General features: G+C 40.4%; 2 protein-coding genes across 9 annotated transcripts in view; one reads left to right on the top strand and one right to left on the bottom strand.

The window, feature by feature from the left end:
• Positions 1–11,553, bottom strand: part of PREPL (prolyl endopeptidase like) — a 58,513-nt gene extending 46,960 nt beyond the window's left edge. For 2 of the 7 annotated variants that reach the window (XM_059943442.1, XM_059943444.1), the window contains exons 1-2: positions 11,292–11,550; positions 9,478–9,577 (exon numbers count right to left, since the gene is read on the bottom strand). Coding sequence is in view for 3 of the 7 variants with exons in the window: in XM_059943437.1 (XP_059799420.1) it covers positions 9,478–9,696 (219 nt within the window). In the remaining 4 variants the exon portion in view is untranslated. Of the gene's footprint in view, positions 1–9,477; positions 10,011–11,291 lie in introns of all 7 variants that reach the window. The other 5 variants (XM_059943441.1, XM_059943443.1, XM_059943437.1 and 2 more) reach the window with 4 other exon arrangements.
• Positions 11,554–11,803: 250 nt separating this feature from the next.
• CAMKMT (calmodulin-lysine N-methyltransferase) overlaps positions 11,804–20,209 on the top strand; it is a 413,666-nt gene continuing 405,260 nt past the window's right edge. Inside the window, exon 1 of one of the 2 annotated variants that reach the window (XM_059943436.1) lies at positions 11,804–12,054. In XM_059943436.1, the coding sequence (XP_059799419.1) occupies positions 11,917–12,054 (138 nt within the window). In that variant the 5' untranslated portion in view covers positions 11,804–11,916. The remainder of the gene's footprint in view (positions 12,055–20,209) is intronic. The other variant, XM_059943435.1, reaches the window with a different exon arrangement.

Raw genomic sequence — 20,209 nt, 5'->3', positions numbered from 1 at the left:
ATAAATGAAATAGAAACAAAGAAAGCGAGAGCATTAACCAAGATGGCGGAGTAGAAGGACGTGCTCTCACTCCCTCTTGCGAGAGCACCAGAATCACAACTGGCTGCTGGACAATCATTGACAGGAAGACCCTGGACTTCACCAAGGAGGATACCCCACGTCCAAGGACAGAGGAGAAGCCACAGTGAGATGGTAGGAGGGGCGCAATCAGAGTAAAATCAAATCCCATAACTGCTGGGTGGTTGACTCACAGACTGGCGAACACTTATACCACAGAAGTCCACCCACTGGAGTGAAGGTTCTGAGCCCCACGTCAGGCTTCCCAACCTGGGGGGCCTGCAACGGGAGGAGGAATTCCTAGAGAATCAGACTTTGAAGCCTAGTGGGAATTGATTGCAGGACTTCTACAGGACTGGGGGAAACAGAGACCCCACTCTTGGAGGGAACACACAAAGTAGTGTGCGCATCGGGATCCAGGGGAAGGAGCAGTGACCCTGGGGGAGACTGAACCAGACTTACCTGCTGGTGTTGGGGGGTCTCCTGCAGAAGCGAGGGGTGGCTCTGTTTCACCGTGGGGACAAGGACACTGGCAGCGGAGGTTCTGGGAAGTGCTCCTTGGCGTGAGCCCTCCCAGAGTCTGCCATTAACCCCACCAAAGAGCCCAGGTAGGCTCCAGTGTTGGGTTGCCTCAGGCAAAACAACCAACAGGGAGGGAACCCAGCCCCACCCATCAAAAGTCAAGTGGATTAAAGTTTTACTGAGCTCTGACCGCCACAGCAACAGTCAGCTCTACCCACCACCAGAGCCTCCCATCAAGCCTCTTAGATAGCCTCAACCACCAGAGGGCAGACAGCAGAAGCAAGAAAAACTACAATCCTGCAGCCTGTGGACCAAAAACCACAGTTACAGAAAGATAGAGAAGATGAAAAGGCAGAGGGCTATGTGCCAGATGAAGGAACAAGAAAAAACCCCAGAAAAACAACTAAATGAAGTGGAGATAGGCAACCTTCCAGAAAAAGAATTCAGAATAATGATAGTGAAGATGATCCAGCACCTCGGAATAAGAATGGAGGTAAAGATTGAGAAGATGCAAGAAATGATTAACAAAGACCTAGACGAATTAAAGAACAAACAAACAGAGGTGACCAATACAATAACTGAAATGAAAACTACACTAGAAGGAATCAATAGCAGAATAACTGAGGCAGAAGAACGGATAAGTGACCTGGAAGACAGAATGGTGGAATTCACTGCTGCGGAACAGAATAAAGAAAAAAGAATGAAAAGAAATGAAGACAGCCTAAGAGACCTCTGGGACAACATTAAACGCAACAACATTCGCATTATAGGGGTCCCAGAAGGAGAAGAGAGACAGAAAGGACCAGAGAAAATATTTGAAGAGATTATAGTCGAAAACTTCCCTAACATGGGAAAGGAAATAGCCACCCAAGTCCAGGAAGCACAGAGAGTCCCATACAGGATAAACCCAAGGAGAAACACGCCAAGACACATAGTAATCAAAGTGGCAAAAATTAAAGACAAAGAAAAATTATTGAAAGCAGCAAGGGAAAAACGACAAATAACATACAAGGGAACTCCCATAAGGTTAACAGCTGATTTCTCAGCAGAAACTCTACAAGCCAGAAGGGAGTGGCATGATATACTTAAAGTGATGAAAGGGAAGAACCTACCACCAAGATTACTCCACCCGGCAAGGATCTCATTTAGATTTGATGGAGAAATCAAAAGCTTTACAGACAAGCAAAAGCTACGAGAATTCAGCACCACCAAACCAGCTCTACAACAAATGCTAAAGGAACTTCTCTAAGTGGGAAACACAAGAGAAGAAAAGGACCTACAAAAACAAACCCAGAACAATTAAGAAAGTGGTCATAGGAACATACATATCGATAATTACCTTAAACGTGAATGGATTAAATGCCCCAACCAAAAGACATAGACTGGCTGAATGGATACAAAAACAAGACCCATATATATGCTGTCTACAAGAGACCCACTTTAGACCTAGGGACACATACAGACTGAAAGTGAGGGGATGGAAAAAGATATTCCATGCAAATGGAAATCAAAAGAAAGCTGGAGTAGCTATACTCATATCAGTTAAAATAGACTTTAAAATAAAGAATGTTACAAGAGACAAGGAAGGACACTACATAATGATCAAGGGATCAATCCAAGAAGAAGATATAACAATTATAAATATACATGCACCCAACATAGGAGCACCTCAATACATAAGGCAACTGCTAACAGCTCTAAAAGAGGAAATCGACAGTAACACAGTAATAGTGGCGGACTTTAACACCTCACTTACACCAATGGACAGATCATCCAAAATGAAAATAAATAAGGAAACAGAAGCTTTAAATGACACAATAGACCAGTTAGATTTAATTGATATATATAGGACATTCCATCCAAAAACAGCAGATTACACGTTCTTCTCAAGTGCGCACGGAACATTCTCCAGGATAGATCACATCTTGGGTCACAAATCAAGCCTCAGTAAATTTAAGAAAATTGAAATCATATCAAGCATCTTTTCTGACCACAGCGCTATGAGATTAGTAATGAATTACAGGGAAAAAAACGTAAAAAAGACAAACACATGGAGGCTAAACAATACGTTACTAAATAACCAAGAGATCACTGAAGAAATCAGAGAGGAAATCAAAAACTACCTAGAGACAAATGACAATGAAAACACGACGACCCAAAACCTATGGGATGCAGCAAAAGCAGTTCTAAGAGGGAAGTTTATAGCTATACAAGCCTATCTCAAGAAACAAGAAAACTCTCAAGTAAACAATCTAACCTTACACCTAAAGAAACTAGAGAAAGAAGAACAAACAAAACCCAAAGTTAGCAGAAGGAAAGAAATCATCAAGATCAGAGCAGAAATAAATGAAATAGAAACAGAAAACAATAGCAAAGATCAATAAAACTAAAAGTTGGTTCTTTGAGAAGATAAACAAAATTGATAAGCCATTAGCCAGACTCATCAAGAAAAAGAGGGAGAGGACTCAAATCAATAAAATCAGAAATGAAAAAGGAGAAGTTACAACAGACACCGCAGAAATACAAAGCATCCTAAGAGACTACTACAAGCAACTTTATGCCAATAAAATGGACAACCTGGAAGAAATGGACAAATTTTTAGAAAGGTATAACCTTCCAAGACTGAACCAGGAAGAAACAGAAAATATGAACAGACCAATCACAAGTAATGAAATTGAAACTGTGATTAAAAATCTTCCAACATACAAAAGTCCAGGACCAGATGGCTTCACAGGTGAATTCTATCAAACATTTAGAGAAGAGCTAACACCCATCCTTCTCAAACTCTTCCAAAAAATTGCAGAGGAAGGAACACTCCCAAACTCATTCTATGAGGCCACCATCACCCTGATACCAAAACCAGACAAAGACACTACAAAAAAAGAAAATTACAGACCAATATCACTGATGAATATAGATGCAAAAATCCTCAACAAAATACTAGCAAACAGAATCCAACAACACATTAAAAGGATCATACACCACGATCAAGTGGGATTGATCCCAGGGATGCAAGGATTCTTCAATATACGCAAATCAATCAATGTGATACACCATATTAACAAATTGAAGAATAAAAACCATATGATCATCTCAATAGATGCAGAAAAAGCTTTTGACAAAATTCAACACCCATTTCTGATAAAAACGCTCAAGAAAGTGGGCATAGAGGGAACCTACCTCAACATAATAAAGGCCATATATGACAAACCCACAGCAAACATCATTCTCAATGGTGAAAAACTGAAAGTATTTCCTCTAAGATCAGGAACAAGACAAGGATGTCCACTCTCACCACTATTATTCAACATAGTTTTGGAAGTCCTAGCCACGGCAATCAGAGAAGAAAAAGAAATAAAAGGAATGCAAATTGGAAAAGAAGTAAAACTGTCACTGTTTGCAGATGACATGATACTATACACAGAGAATCCTAAAGATGCCACCAGAAAACTACTAGAGCTAATCAATGAATTCGGTAAAGCTGCAGGATACAAAATTAATGCACAGAAATCTCTTGCGTTCCTATACACTAATGATGAAAAATCTGAAAGAGAAATTAAGGAAACACTCCCATTTACCACTGCAACAAAAAGAATAAAATACCTAGGAATAAACCTACCTAGGGAGACAAAAGACCTGTATGCAGAAAACTATAAGACACTGATGAAAGAAATTAAACATGATACCAACAGACGGAGAGATATACCATGTTCCTGGATTGGAAGAATCAATATTGTGAAAATGACTACACTACCCAAAGCAATCTACAGATTCAATGCAATCCCTATCAAATTACCAATGGCATTTTTTTTTTTTTACAGAACTAGAACCAAAAATCTTAAAATTTGTATGGAGACACAAAAGACCCCAAATAGCCAAAGCAGTCTTGAGGGAAACAAACGGAGCTGGAGGAATCAGACTCCCTGACTTCAGACTATGCTACAAAGTTACAGTAATCAAGACAATATGGTACTGGCACAAAAACAGAAATACAGCTTAATGGAACAGAATAGAAAGCCCAGAGATAAACCCACGCACCTATGGTCAACTAATCTATTACAAAGGAGGCAAGGATATAAAATGGAGAAAAGACAGTGTCTTAAACAAGTGGTGCTGGGAAAACTGGACAGCTCCATGTAAAAGAATGAAATTGGAACACTCCCTAGCACCATACACAAAAATAAACTCAAAATTGATAAGAGACCTAAATGTAAGACTGGGCACTATAAAACTCTTAGAGGAAAACATAGGAAGAACACTCTTTGACATAAATCACAGCAAGGTCTTTTTTGATCCACCTCCTAGAGTAATGGAAATAAAAACAAAAATAAACAAATGGGACCTAGTGAAACTTAAAAGCTTTCGCACAGCAAAGGAAACCATAAACAAGATGAAAAGACAACCTTCAGAAAGGGAGAAAATATTTGCAAACGAATCAATGGACAAAGGATTAATCTCCAAAATATATAAACAGCTCATGCAGCTCAATATTAAAAAAACAAAAAACCCAATCCAAAAATGGGCAGAAGACCTAAATAGACATTTCTCCAAAGAAGACATATAGATGGCTAAGAGGTACATGAAAAGCTGCTCAACATCACTAATTGTTAGAGAAATGCAAATCAAAACTACAATGAGGTATCACCTCACACTGGTTAGAATGGGTATCATCAGAAAATCTACAAACAACAAATGCTGGAGAGGGTGTGGCGAAAGGGAACCCTCTTGCACTGTTGGTGGGAATGTAAATTGATACAGCTACTATGGAGAACAGTATGGAGGTTCCTTAAAAAACTAAAAATAGAATTACCATATGACCCAGCAATCCCACTACTGAGCATATACCCAGAGAAAACCATAATTCAAAAAGACACATGCACCCCAATGTTCATTGCAGCACCATTTACAATAGCCGGGTCATGGACGCAACCTAAATGCCCATCGACAGACGAATGGATAAAGAAGATGTGGTACAGGGCTTCCCTGGTGGCGCAGTGGTTGAGAATCTGCCTGCTAAAACAGGGGACATGGGTTAGAGCCCTGGTCTGGGAGGATCCCAGGATCCTGACCCTGGGAGGATGCCGCGGAGCAACTAGGCCCGTGAGCCACAACTACTGAGCCTGCGCGTCTGAAGCTTGTGCTCCGCAACATGAGAGGCCGCGACAGTGAGAGGCCCATACACCGCGATGAAGAGTGGCCCCCGCCTGCCGCAACTAGAGAAAGCCCTCGCACAGAAACGAAGAACCCAACACAGCCAAAAATAAATAAATAAATAAATAAATAAATAAAATTAAAAATGTAACCATCAAAAAAAAAAAAGATGTGGTACATATATACAATAGAATATTACTCAGCCATAAAAAGGAACGAAATTGGGTCATTTGTAGAGATGTGGATGCACCTAGAGACTGTCATACAGAATGAAGCAAGTCAGAAAGAGAAAAACAAATATCGTATATTAACGCATATATGTGGAACCTAGAAAATGGTACAGATGAACCGGTTTGCAGAGCAGAAATTGAGACACAGATGTAGAGAACAAACGTATGGACACCAAGGGGGGAAAGGGGTGGGGGTGGGGGGTGGTGGTGGGATGAATTGGGAGATTGGGATTGACATGTATACACTGATGTGTATAAAACGGATGACTAATAAGAACCTGCTGTATAAAAAAATAAAATTAAAAAAAAAAAGAAGTGGTAGCTACAATGCAGTCCCACTCTGTGAACTATTATTAAAAAAAAAAAAACACACACACCTATTTTGAGAGTACAATTTTTCTTTTCTTTCTGGCTTTCCTGAGTTTTCCTTCTTTCCTGATCATGTTTTGAACCTGTCAGAACCAGTGATCCCACAAATCACAGATCAGTAGTGCCAGTGAAGGAGGTATCTGTCAACCTATCTTAGAAACTACTGTAAGAACTGCTCATCTATATTGCAGAGAGTCAATGAACAAATGTTTAAACATTTTCTTTTCCTTACTTGGTTTTCCTTTTGTGTATCATTCAATTTATCATGATGAAAGATTTTAGGAATTATTTTTGTAGGCAGAGCAGAATAGGATGATGTGAAAGATAAAGAAATGTGGTGTCTGGTTTGATGCTAGTCTTTGAATATTACTAGCTGGTGCATGAGCATAATGGAATAAGTTCCTCTTGCCATGTGGCTAATGCAAAATGGAAAGTCAAGGTATCTGCCAGTAAGAACTTCAGAACTAAATGAATTCAATGAGGTTTAGGTCAGCAACATTTGATCACAAACATGTCTAGTTCCTAAATGCAGGTCCACTGTCACTGGCAGACTGGGAATTTCAGAATTACTTGAGGAACTTAAAACAAAAAAAGGGATCCCTAGGCCTCAGCCATTAGGGATTCTGATCCAGCAGATGTGGGGTGAGATCCAGGAATTTGCATTTCTAAAAAGTTCCCCAGGATTTCTGATACACAGCCTGACTGCAGGAGTTGGTACTAGAGTCCCAAACGTATAGATGACAATTTGTTGGTAAGGTAACAAGGTAGAGATATAAAATCATGAAATTTTAGCATTTGGAGGACTTTTAGAGAACACCAAGTTGAAACTCCCCCCTTTATTTCCAGTCAGAAAGAGTCCTGACTAGTTCACAGACACACCAGTGATGGCTAGATCTCTTGCTTTCTGGCATTTCTATGATATTACACAGGCTGCCCTCTCTTACTCTTTAGTTAACTTGTAAGTCTTTAAGTAAATATATTTTAATTTGTCTACAGGCACTAATTATTTTTCTACTTTGTTGTTCCCATTAGAGTGGACAAAGTTGGAACTGACTGGATGTTTACTTAAGTATGCATTCTTGCCTACAGGTCTCTTCACAGCTTCCTCAGATCCCAGAGATCGTAAAGGACAGAGACCACGGTTTTTAGATCATAATATGTCTCACAGAAGGAATGGTTGATATATGACATGTGAAAGCAAGACCACTACCAGGTGAAAGAATTACTAATAAAGCTCCTTTTCTTGGAGTCACTGAATCCGGTTAAAGCTTCCAGGTGACAGGATTCCATGAAAGAGAACTGAAAAGTTGCTTCAGGGACAAATGGAGGGAAAAAATAGTCAAACTCCTGCACAGGGTGTGAGCTAATCTCACAGCTGTCACTCTGATGTTAATTCCTGCCTACTATTTATAAACTAAGACTTAAAAGTACAAGATGACAAAATGTTCTAAACACAATTCAAAGTAAAAAGATCTAAATGCTAAAATGTGTCCAATAGGTAAAATTTTAAAGTTTATCTTTCTAAAGTAGGACCCGTGTGCAAATACACACACAGAGAAGATAAAAATGAAATAAAAGACATAAAAAATTTGAGTGAGTACAGAAAGATAGTGCTAAACTAAGATGTTATAAAAAGAAAAATTTGAATGGCTGAAGTGTAAAGAGTAAAGTAAAAGTCTAGGACTAACAGATGAAAAGTTGAAAGCAAACAACAACAAAACTCCCCCCAAACTCCCCATAACACATAAGTATGAGCTATGAAAAGAGCAAAAATTAAATTAAAAACCAGAAGAATTGAGAATATTAAAAATATCATTTTTATAAACAGATGAAGCTGCTCAAGTGTCTATCAACAGATGAATGGATAAACAAAATGTGGTATATACATATAATGGAATATTATTCAGCCACTAAAAGGAACAAAGTTCCCAGATATGCTACAATATTAATGAACCTTGAAAACATTATGCTAAGTGAAATAAGCCAAACACAAAAGGATAAATATTATATAATTCCACTTATATGAATTATCTAGAATAGGGAAATTCATAGAGACAGAAAGTAGATTAAAGGTTTCCAGGGGCTCAGGAAAGCAGCAGTGGAGAGTTCTTGCTTAATGGGTGTATTTTTTTCAGGTGAGGACAGGGTTTTGCAAATAGTGGTAACAGCTGTACAACACTGTGATGTAATTAATGCCACTGAATTATACACTTAAAAATGGTTAAAGTGGAAAATTTTGTTACATATATTTCACTACAATAAAAAATAAGCCAAAACAGACTAAAAATATTAGTATGTAACAAAACACTTAAAACCAGAAATTAAGATATTAACATAACAAAATACGTTAAATATTGCAAGAATATCACCCCTAAACACAACTTAAGGAACCTAAGGAACATAGCAAGTATGAGGTAGGGGAGGGGTGTCAAAGAGCAGCATAAATAGCTTAATCTCAAATAATTAGGATGCACATATAATTTACTATCCTAACCAAGACACTTCTGAGAGGAAAGGGGACACTATTAATAATAACATAGGGAAAATATGTGTAGACTGAGACTGTCGGAGGCAACCCAGGATATGTAGTCATTCTACATACAAGGGCAACAGGTCCTCAAGGTTGAGGCCATGCCCACGGCTTGGGGTCTGGCCAGAGTACAATGGTCTGAAAGCATCTTCCTGAAGGACACAAGTGGTATAAAATGCAAATCGTTTTTTCATTTTTTTTTTTTTTTTTTTACAGAGAAGTAACACAATTACATGGTCTTTACTGAAGTTTCCTAATTTGGGATTCATAAAACAATCAGCATATTTTTAGATTTTTATTAAGAGCTATTATGTTAGTCTAGGAATTTTAGAAAGCCAAATTATACTTTGAATTGCACTGGTAGGCACAATAAGGAGTTCTTAAGGTGAATCATTTTTTACAAATTTACATTTTTATATATTACATTAGAGCTCTATAAATATATATGTATACATTCTTTTATACTTATATATGACTACAGACAATTAAGCCTGACTATTTAAAAAATCAAACCAGAATTACTGAGAAAATGAGTAACTGATATCCAACCCATTCTTTATTTTTAAACTAAAATTAATCTTAAAGGCCTACACATAGGTTAACTTAAACAGTCCATACCTTACATGAGAAGTTCCGACTCGGGATGTTTCTTGCTAACTCTGATATCCTGGGTTTATTCTGCAGACACTTGGTTAGGTGATATTTTTTCAATTTTATTCTATTGTAATAATGATCAGCGAAGTTACAGTGATTCACGTGCTGTTTCTGCATGCATTTCCAAAGGTGAGGAATACTATACTTCAAAGCCTGGAGAAATAATTTGCTCTTCTGCTGCATGATATCAAAGTCCCTGGTTTATGCTCCCTTTGGGGCTGCCAGCACATGAATGATTTTCATAAGAATTATATAGTAGTGGGTTCTCAGAGCATCTAAGATCTGCAGTTCTTATCCCTCCCCTTTGGGGCCGTGTACCCCTCCGGTTACAAATAACCGCAGACAGCTGATAACTCAAAGTATCTGAAAACTTGTAAAAGTTAAAGTTTAATTCAAATCACACTTCTTGGCAGATGTGACATAAATATCTCATCTGTAAAGTCAATCCTGTCAGGCTCAAACTATGCAGCACTGATTCTGGTACACACATGGGCAAACTAAAACAAACAGAAAACAAAAAAACAAAATAAAAATTTGCAAATAAATACACAGACTTAATGGAGGCATCTCAGGAACTCTGAGGGCTTTTAGAGGCAAAACGGCTTTGATTTCACAGAATTCAGAACTTATCTTTGGTTTGTATGTGGAGGATAAACTGGAAAAGTCCAATTACTTAATAAAGGTAGAGGAGAAGGGATTAGTATTTATTGAGTGTTTGCTTCGTGCCACATGCTTTTAAATACTTCATCTAATTTAAACTTCTTAGGGACCTGATAGAGTAGCTATTATGATGTTGACCTTACAGGTGAGCAAACTGTGGCTCAGGAAGGTTTAAGCAACTACCCCAGGTCACCTGAACAGTAAGTAGTAGAGCAGTAAGTCTGTCTGGACATAACAACAACTGGACTTTAATGTCAAAAAGGTGTTTAGCTCTTTAGTTGAATAAAACAAAAAGCACTTCAGGAGGCACACATGAAATGTGACGCCATCTGTTTTCTGTTGGGAAGCTGGTGCTTATTAACCTATCAAGGTAAGTAAGGCTAGTAAGTAGTTAAGTCATAGAAACCTGGGTTCAGGTCTTCATTCCTGCACTTACCACCTGTGCTTAGTTTCATCATCTGCAAAACAGAGATAATGACCCCACTTACTCTATGAAGTAGCTGTTCTAAGAGTGAGACAATTTATGTTAAAATCTTAATGAAGTGCCTGGCACGTAGTAACCACTCAATAGACGGTGGCTACTATTTTTAGGGTAGGAAAAATCTAGGTACGTTGCACACTGTTAAATGTCATCATGGAAGTCTTCCACAAATTGCTCCTCGGTATCAAAGGTATTATACAATACTGCGTCAGCTTTACCACAGCTCGGATCCGCTACGACGCCCCTGCCCCTCTTAACCTCTTTCTATGTCGCAGCAAAATAACGGGGGAGTGGGGATAGGGGATGTGCAGATGACACCAGCAAAAACAAACAAAGTAAAATAAGAGAAAATAAAGACCCTAAATCACTACATCCGTGCCCGCAGCCTCCATCTTTCACCCACAGGGAGAAGACAGTAGGCAAGGCTAGGGATAGGGGTAGGGTAGACGAATGGGTGTTCCTGGGAGAACCTATTCGTTTTCCCTGTGCATCCGAGCGTGAGAGGGAGCGGTACCATGTGCCACGCAGTGAAGGGACATCGGTCAAAAAGCTAGGACCAAGGGACTGAGGGATGGTTGGGTGGGGGTGAGGACGGGGTGAAGGGAAGAGACTCCCAGCCTACGCCCCCCATACGTACGCAAATTGAAAGTCAGTCTGGCTCTAGACACCGAAACGAGTGAAGGCAGGCCGGAGAACCCGAAGCTCTCAGGAAGGAGCGCAGCTACCACCTCAGGCGCAGTCAGCCGAAGTCTGCGTTCTGCAGCTAGCAGAACGACAGCCTACCCAGAGCCGCCCGGAGCTGGTTTGCAGCACGCCGTCTACGTAACCCCCGTCTGGCACGAGCACTAAGTGGATTCCGCCATCTTTATTGTGGTCAGGAATGGTTTTTTTATTCCTCCTGGGTTCATTAACGCTCAAAGATATAAGCCTTTTGGTTCTTTGCTAGTCTTCAGAGCTCGAGATGAAACAGGAGAGAAGGGAACCAAAGGGGGCGGTGTCGCACTAGGTCTGCCACAGTTCCGTCACCCTCTGGTCTGCCCTCACTCAAGATGGCCACCAGCAAAATGGTGCAGTGGCGAGAGCCGCGCTGCCCTGGTTGCTAAGGAGACGCGACTACCGGAAATGCGGAATTCGGGGAGAGCGCGCGCTAGGGCAGTGGGAGTGAGGCCTGGCGTCACAGATCCTGACAGGGAAGAAGTAGGCAGGTCCTGGCAGGGGAGAACTGTGGCGGCGGTATCTCGGGTATAGCCAGCTCCAGCCGGATGGAGTCTCGAGTCGCGGACGCCGGGGCCGGCCAGGCTGAGCGCTCAGCGGGCGAGGGCCGGACAAGCAGCGGCGCCGCTCAGGGACCCGCAGTCTCGGCGCCCTTGGGTGCTGCCCGGTGGAAGCTCCTGCGGCAGGTAAGGTAGAGCCCTCTCGACTCACCTTTGCCTTTGGCCACTCCCCTCGCAAGCGACAGGCAGCTACTCTCCCCTTGGCAGCTCGGGGAGTTCCCTCACAGTTTTGCCGGGAGCATCCTGAGAAGCGCCCCCTTGGTTCACCTAAGGGTCGCGCCAAAAGGAGGTATCAGGTGGCATTGGGCAGGGAGGGGGCAGCCGAGGCTGAGTGCTGGGAAACTCAGATCGAAGGAGAAGATCCCTTTCTAGACATTAGTCTGCATCTGAGGGACTTTTCTCCTTGCTCGCCAGTAGGGTCGGTGGGACCGCCGCTCCCCAGTCCATACTGTTCTTCCTTCCTGCTTCTGTTTTACTTTCTTCCCCTTGTTTCTTCCCCTTGCTTCTTTTTTTTTTTTTTTTTAACTTTTTTTTAACATCTTTATTGGAGTATAATTGCTTTACAATGGTGTGTTAAACATTTATTTTTTATTATTATCTCATATACTTAAGTCTAGTTATTAGTAATAGTATTACAATAATGTTATAATAATAGCATCACTAAGACAGTCAATTTGGTATCTTTGTACTAGTTGTAAAAATTAATTATTCTTAATCCTCAAACTATTATGTTTCTTAAATAAGGAAATTATTCTTCTCAGATAGTCAACTTGAAGAATTTATAATATGTCTTACATCTCAGCTATGATATTTTAAGGATTCCATAGTATTTGTAGATATACTGAACTACTAGCTAAATCCCTCTATCAGAAATCTTTGGTTTCAAGTAATAGGAATCACAGCTTAAACTGATTTCAGTATATTTAAGTTTTAAAGGGGTAGGAGGAGGCATGAAATACACTGATTTATAATACAACTACTTCCCCTTGCTTCTTAACTCCTTGTCTGGTTCTAGCTCCAAATCTGGCCCCTCTCTTGGGGATCAGCGTGGTTTACTGTGTTGGGACAGTGACGTTGCACGTGTTGCTTCGGTTTCTTCCGTGGAGCGGAGAGCGAAGGGAGTTGCAAGAGCTGCCCCCGCGGCCTCCCGCTTTGCTTTCACGGGAAAGTTACATGTTTATCTTATGGTTTGAAGCGATCAGAGAGATTCTCGGTGTCTAAGTATGTTGATTTGTTAACTGGCGGTTATCTTTTAGCACTTCAAAGTTGCTGCAGTTGCTGGTAACTTCAGTCGTGTGCAGGTTTGAAGATTTTCTGATTTGACGACACTGACGCTCTTTCCAAACTGCTTGAAGTGAAATCTGTTTATTGTTTACACCCCAGTGTTATGCTTCTGCCTGGGGTTTCCTGCCGAACACTTTATTCAACAGGACATTTTCCATTTCTGACTTATATTTCGAGAAGAGTTTCCCAGCTATTGCCAGGTTACTTGAGATTGTGCTTTTAGTATTGTGGGGGTTACTTTGTTTGCAATTGTCTTGAGTCACCTTTTCATACAGTGGCCTTCCAGTGCTGTCATGACACAACTCAAAGATCATTTGTTTGCTGATGCATTGAAAGCCTTTGCAGAGCATTAATGATCTGGTTTTGCAATTAATGTTACAAATGGTATTATAGGATAATAAAATGCAAGTCCTCATAGATCATTATCTATAGGAAATTTCTATAGTGAACTAAACATCAGCTAAATTTAAAGTATCAGAATAGTAAATTAGGGCCTTAAAATGATCAATCAAATCTTATCGTGACGACTTCAGTGATTCCTAGTAAAAATTCTAGTTGACCATCACTTATATTCATTCTGAATTGCTGTCTACATTAGAATAAGGATAAGTTTCAGCTATGGCTGCCATTTGAACTCCTCACATGCTTTGAAGTTTAATGTTTTGGTATACATGTGCCCTCTGCTTAGAGTCTTTCTACTTCTCTACTTGATGAATAACTGTTCATCCTTCAGACCTCTCTTTCAATCTCCTTTTACGTGAAGGCTCTGCTGACTCCTCTGGCTGAGTTAGACCTTTAGCTCACTATATGGGTAAACCTTATATCACATTATTTTATAATCATTTGATCAGAGTCCAGCTTTCTCAATAGAATAGGAGTTCTTCCTGGGAAAAGGTAATATTTTATTAATCTCCATCTTCTGCACAGGCTCTGGCTAGTTGATTTTTAGTAGATACTGTTACATGTTGTGGAAAGCCTGAGTAAGGACAGTCTTTAAGTGGCCCACAGCATCTCATCCTCAGTGTATTGTATCAGTAAGTAACAAATAACTACACCGTCACAACTGCATTCAACAGTGAGCACAACTGCATTCAACAGTGAGCATTTATTCTGTTTGTGGGCCACCTGGGAGTTGACTGACATAGGCTGTGATCAGCTGAGTGGCTCTGTGCTGCATGCTTGGTCCACATGCCTCTAAATCTGGGCTGACATATTCTCATGGTGACGACAGAGGTATAAGAGAGCAAACGCAACCACTGAAACACATTTTAAGCACCTACTAATATCCTGTTGGCCAAAGTAAGATACTTAGCTAAGCCTAAAGTTAGGGGGCAGAGAAGTATGTTTTTTTCTTTGAGGGAGCAGGGGAGAAAGTGAATATTTTTCTATAATAATCGAATCTTCCATGTATTTTAAACATTTGCAGGCTCTTAGTAAATATGTTTTAAATGAATGGACCATTTGCATCTTGTTAGCATCCAACTGGAAAACTGAGGAATCTAAACAATGCTAGAGATATGCAATTCTTTTTCTCCCTCTTATGTGACATCTTCATGACATCTGCTATGTCTCCTTGTTTTCTCCCTCACAATTCTGTCTTTCCACTAGGGCTCCAGTGCTATCTCATGGCCCTTCACCTTGACTGTTCAATATTTTCTATGTTTTATAATTAACATTTTTGAGAGAAAACCTGGTTGACCTAGTTCATCATTTGATACTAGGTCACATTGCTCCTGGGTGGCCTCAGCCTGCAGTGGCTTGAAGCAGGATTTTGGTTCATGGCCAGAGATTGAGGTTGGGCCGTGGCAGTGAGAGTGCTGAATCTTAGCCACTAGACCACAAGGGAACAGTGGCCAGTGACAAGGTCCTGGCCCATCAGCTGTTGTAGAAGTGAATTTCCACATAGAGACGGAAAGTAGTGAAACAAGTGTTTATTAGGAGGAAAAGAGTACCTGTGGATAGACACATGGGCGAGCTCAGAGAGAGAGTTGTGTCCTCGTGGTAGTTTGAATCACTTTTATGGGGCATTTCTTCTAGGTTTTCTTTGGCCAATCATCTTGCTTTGCCTGGTTCTGAGTCCATATCGGTATATCTCAGGGTCCTCCCATGTGTGTGTGCGTGCATCTCTTAGCCAAGATGGATTCCAGCGAAGAGGCGTATGGGTAGAATGGCATCACTTACTATGGGGTAGCACCCCCTCCCTTTTTGACCTTCAGGGAGCCTTTCTGTGCGTGTGTAGTGGAGAAGGTCTCCTTGACTTCAAGAATGAGGAATATGTGGTCTTTTATCTCTTATCTGGGCAGGGCTTAGCTCTTCTCCCTCCTGCCGTTTTGGAGTATCTGTCCACAGGGGATGAACTCCGGCTGCTCACCCTGGGGCCCATCTATCTCCTGCCTCAACATGGAAAATTGCTGACTTTTGAGTCTAGTGCCCACTTTAATCACATGAGTTCGGAAAGTCTATGGATCAATATCAGTAGAGGCTGGGGATATTCTGTAATATTTTTCTCTTTGTTGTGTCTCATTACCTGATGGCAAAGATAGCTGTTGGCAACTTCATCATCCACCCAGCTAGTGATCCAGAAGAAATAACCCTTTTCCCCAACACCCAAATCATCTCCTCCAAAGAACTCTAAGAGGCGAAGTTTGCACCAACTGCTCTGTCTAGGAGACTAGTGCACTTTGGCCTGGGTCATGAGCCCACCCTGTGGCAGGGAAAATAACAACCCTACCATTATTGCATAGAGAGAGGGAGGGGCATTTCCCAAGGGGAAGGGATGTAGAGCAGATGAAAAAGTAGCAAATGACCATTACATGCTTACACACATCTCACAACCACCTGCAGAATGAATAATGGGGCCTAGAGGTCTGAATACTTGGCTGAAGAATCCGATTAATGGAATATTTCACAGTACAATTTATTTTTATTTTTTTAATTTAAAAATAATTTATTTTTTAAATTTTTTGTTTGTGCCTCGCGACGTGTGGGATCTTAGTTCCCCAACCAAGGATCAAACCTGTGCCCCCTGCGTTGGAAGCGCAGAGTCTTAACCACTGGACTGCTAGGGAAGTCCCTCACAGTACAATTTAAATTAAAGCAGGATGATATATGTTTGAGACTGTCAATGCAGAAAGAGACAGCATGATTTCTGGACTAGAATTTCATACAATTGATTTTAGTCCCAGATCTACCCTTAACTATTTGTATGATGGTGAGCACCCTCTTTGGACCTCAGTTTTCTCATTTGTAAATGAGAGAGTGGGACTAGATTTCTTTAAGATCTTCTTCCTAATAATTATTATTTCATTAGTTTTTGTAATATATATATATTTTTTTAATAAAACTTTGGGTTTATTTATTTTTTATTTATTTATTTATGGCTGTGTTGGGTCTTCGTTTCTGTGCGAGGGCTTTCTCTAGTTGCGGCGAGCGGGGGCCACTCTTCATCGCGGTGCGCGGGCCTCTCGCTATCGCGGCCTCTCTTGTTGCGGAGCACAGGCTCCAGACGCGCAGGCTCAGTAGTTGTGGCTCACGGGCCTAGTTGCTCCGCGGCATGTGGGATCTTCCCAGACCAGGGCTCGAACCCGTGTCCCCTGCATTGGCAGGCAGATTCTCAACCACTGCGCCACCAGGGAAGCCCCTAGTTTTTGTAATATTTAATTCATGACAATACCAACAGGTGGTATAAAAAAGCTTGTGAAGAAGGACAGTTAACTTGGCAAGCAACTCAACAGGGAAGGGCAGGAATAGTGCACTGGCATTATTCAGTTCACGTGGCCCAGTCTGAATATTTAATAGAGGGAATGGAGAGTGTCTGTTAATCCAGAGAGTCAGTTACTAGAGATGTACTGTATTTTGTGCTCTTTTTAGGCCTTCTGATTCTATTGTAGAAAATGACAAACAGACACCAAGAGATCATGTCTTAAGAATGGTTTTGTTATGTGCTTGTAGATCTTGCACTGAGGATTGTGGTTTAGATCCCTACATAAGTGAAGAATTAAGGGATGGACTCTTCATTGGTTTTTATTGGCATCACTCGGATCACTTTCTGCAGCAGGGGCTGAGCAAGGTCATTCGTGCTCTTTCACTCCTTTTTTTTTTTGCATAGAGAATTAGTTGTTGCCAACATTTTATACATCATTGCATTTATAAGGGTTTTTTCACACTGTAGAAGTTAAACTGACATTTCAATTGATTATAGACCTTTATATTGCTATAGTCACAGATGGCATAGATTTTTGTGTACTCTGCAGAACATACTTTAACCTTAAGCGTCTACATGTAATGCTCATCCCTGACCCCCGCTGTTCAAACCTTGTTGACATATATGTCAGTGATTGGAGGAGATTTTCTTTTTTATGTCTCTGATTTATTAAGATTAATAATTGGTTTCATTGGATTCCTTAAAAATATTTAGGATTGTGTTTTAGGTTAAAAAGGTGAATGTGAATGTTTTCTTGAATTAGAAGTATGTAGCTTATCAGTCTAAAAATATTCCACCAATAATTATTTTGAATGAAATGAACTTTTAACTGTGCAGTAAAGAAACTAAAATGTTTAGAAGGCTCTAGGTGGGAAAGCATTTCTCTTTTTTTTTGAATTTTATGTTTTGTGTATTGGGTTGGTCAAAATGTTCGTTCAAGTTTTTCCATAAGATGTTACAAAAAAAACCCAAAGGAACTCTTTGGCCAACCTAATATTTTCCACAATTTAAAAAATTTTAAAAGCAAAAACTTTCTAGAGCAGTGAGTTTTGAGTGGGGTTTGGAAATTTACATATTTTAACAATTGCGGCAGATAAACATCTTTTCATGCTTATTTGCCATCTGTATATCACTTCAATGAAATGTCTCTTCATGTCTTTTGTCCATTTTCTTTTTTTTTTTAAAGGTGAACATATATTTATATTTGTAAATGTAAAAGAGAGAAAAACTAACATAGTATTGACATTTTAAACATTTTATCAAGAAGGCACTTTTTTTTTATACAGCAGGCTCTTATTAGTCATCAATTTTATACACATCAGTGTATACATGTCAATCCCAATCACCCAATTCATCCCACCACCACCACCCGCCCCCCCGCCGCTTTTCCCCCTTGGTGTCCATACGTTTGTTCTCTACATCTGTGTCTCAATTTCTGCTCTGCGAACCGGCTCATCTGTACCATTTTTCTAGGTTCCACATATATGCGTTAATGTACGATATTTGTTTTTCTCTTTCTGACTTACTTCACTCTGTATGACAGTCTCTAGATCCATCCACGTCTCAACAAGTGACCCAGTTCCGTTCCTTCTTATGGCTGAGTAATATTCCATTGTACCTATGTACCACATCTTCTTTATCCATTCGCCCATCTGTCGATGGGCATTTAGGTTGCTTCCATGACCCGGCTATTGTAAATACTGCTGCAGTGAACATTGGGGTGCATGAGTCTTTTTGAATTATGGTTTTCTCTGGGTATATGCCCTGTAGTGGGATTGCTGGGTCATATGGTAATTCTATTTTTAGTTTTTTAAGGAACCTCCATACTGTTCTCCACAGTGGCTGTATCAATTTACATTTGCACCAACAGTGCAAGAGGGTTCCCTTTTCTCCACACCCTCTCCAGCATTTGTTGTTTGTAGATTTTCTGATGATACCCATTCTAACTGGTGTGAGGTGATACCTCAGTGTAGTTATGATTTGCATTTCTCTAATAATTAGTGATGTTGAGCAGCTTTTCATGTGCTTCTTGGCCATCTGTATGTCTTCTTTGGAGAAATGTCTATTTAGGTCCTCTGCCCATTTTTGGATTGGGTTGTTTGTTTTTTTAATATTGAGCTGCATGAGCTGTTTACATATTTTGGAGATTAATCCTTTGTCCGTTGATTCGTTTGCAAATATTTTCTCCCATTCTGAGGGTTGCTTTTCGTCTTGTTTATGGTTTCCTTTGCTGTGCAAAAGCTTTGAAGTTTCATTAGGTCCCATTTGTTTATTTTTGTTTTTATTTCCATTACTCTAGGACGTGGATCAAAAAAGATCTTGCTGTGATTTATGTCAAAGAGTGTTCTTCCTATGTTTTCCTCTAAGAGTTTTATAGTGTCTGGTCTTACATTTAGGTCTCTCATTCTTTTTGAGTTTATTTTTGTATGTGGTGTTAGAGAGTGTTCCAATTTCATTCTTTTACCTGTACCTGTGCAGTTTCCCCAGCACCACTTATTGAAGAGACTGTCTTTTCTCCATTGTATATCCTTGCCTCCTTTGTCATAGATTAGTTGACCATAGGTGCGTGGGTTTATCTCTGGGCTTTCAGTCTTGTTCCATTCAGCTATGTTTCTGTTTTTGTGCCAGTACCATATTGTCTTGATTACTGTAGCTTTGTGGTATAGTTTGAAGTCAGGGAGTCTGATTCCTCCAGCTCCGTTTTTTTTTTTTTTTTTTTTTAACTCTAGGTAATTTTTTTTTTATAGACTTTTACTTTTTTTTTTTAAGTATTTGTTTTTATTTATTTATTTATGGCTGTGTTGGGTCTTCGTTTCTGTGCGAGGGCTTTCTCTAGTTGTGGCAAGCGGGGACCACTCTTCATCGCGGTGTGTGGGCCTCTCACTATCGCGGCCTCTCTTGTTGCGGAGCACCAGCTCCAGACGTGCAGGCTCAGTAGTTGTGGCTCACGGGCCCAGCTGCTCCGCGGCACGTGGGATCTTCCCAGACCAGGGCTCGAACCCGTGTCCCCTGCATTGGCAGGCAGACTCTCAACCACGGCGCCACCAGGGAAGCCCTCCAGCTCCGTTTTTTCCCCTCAATACTGCTTTGGCTATTCGGGGTCTTTTTGTCTCCATACAAATTTTAAGATTTTTTGTTCTAGTTCCGTAAAAAATGCTGTTGGTAATTTGATAGGGATTGCATTGAATCTGTAGATTGCTTTGGATAGTATAGTCATTTTCACAATATTGATTCTTCCAACCAAGACCATGGTATATCTCTCCATCTGTTGGTATCATGTTTAATTTCTTTCAT

This window comes from Balaenoptera ricei, chromosome 13, assembly GCF_028023285.1.
Source record: "Balaenoptera ricei isolate mBalRic1 chromosome 13, mBalRic1.hap2, whole genome shotgun sequence".
Lineage (NCBI taxonomy): Eukaryota > Metazoa > Chordata > Mammalia > Artiodactyla > Balaenopteridae > Balaenoptera > Balaenoptera ricei.
This window is presented reverse-complemented; position numbering and strand designations above follow the sequence as displayed.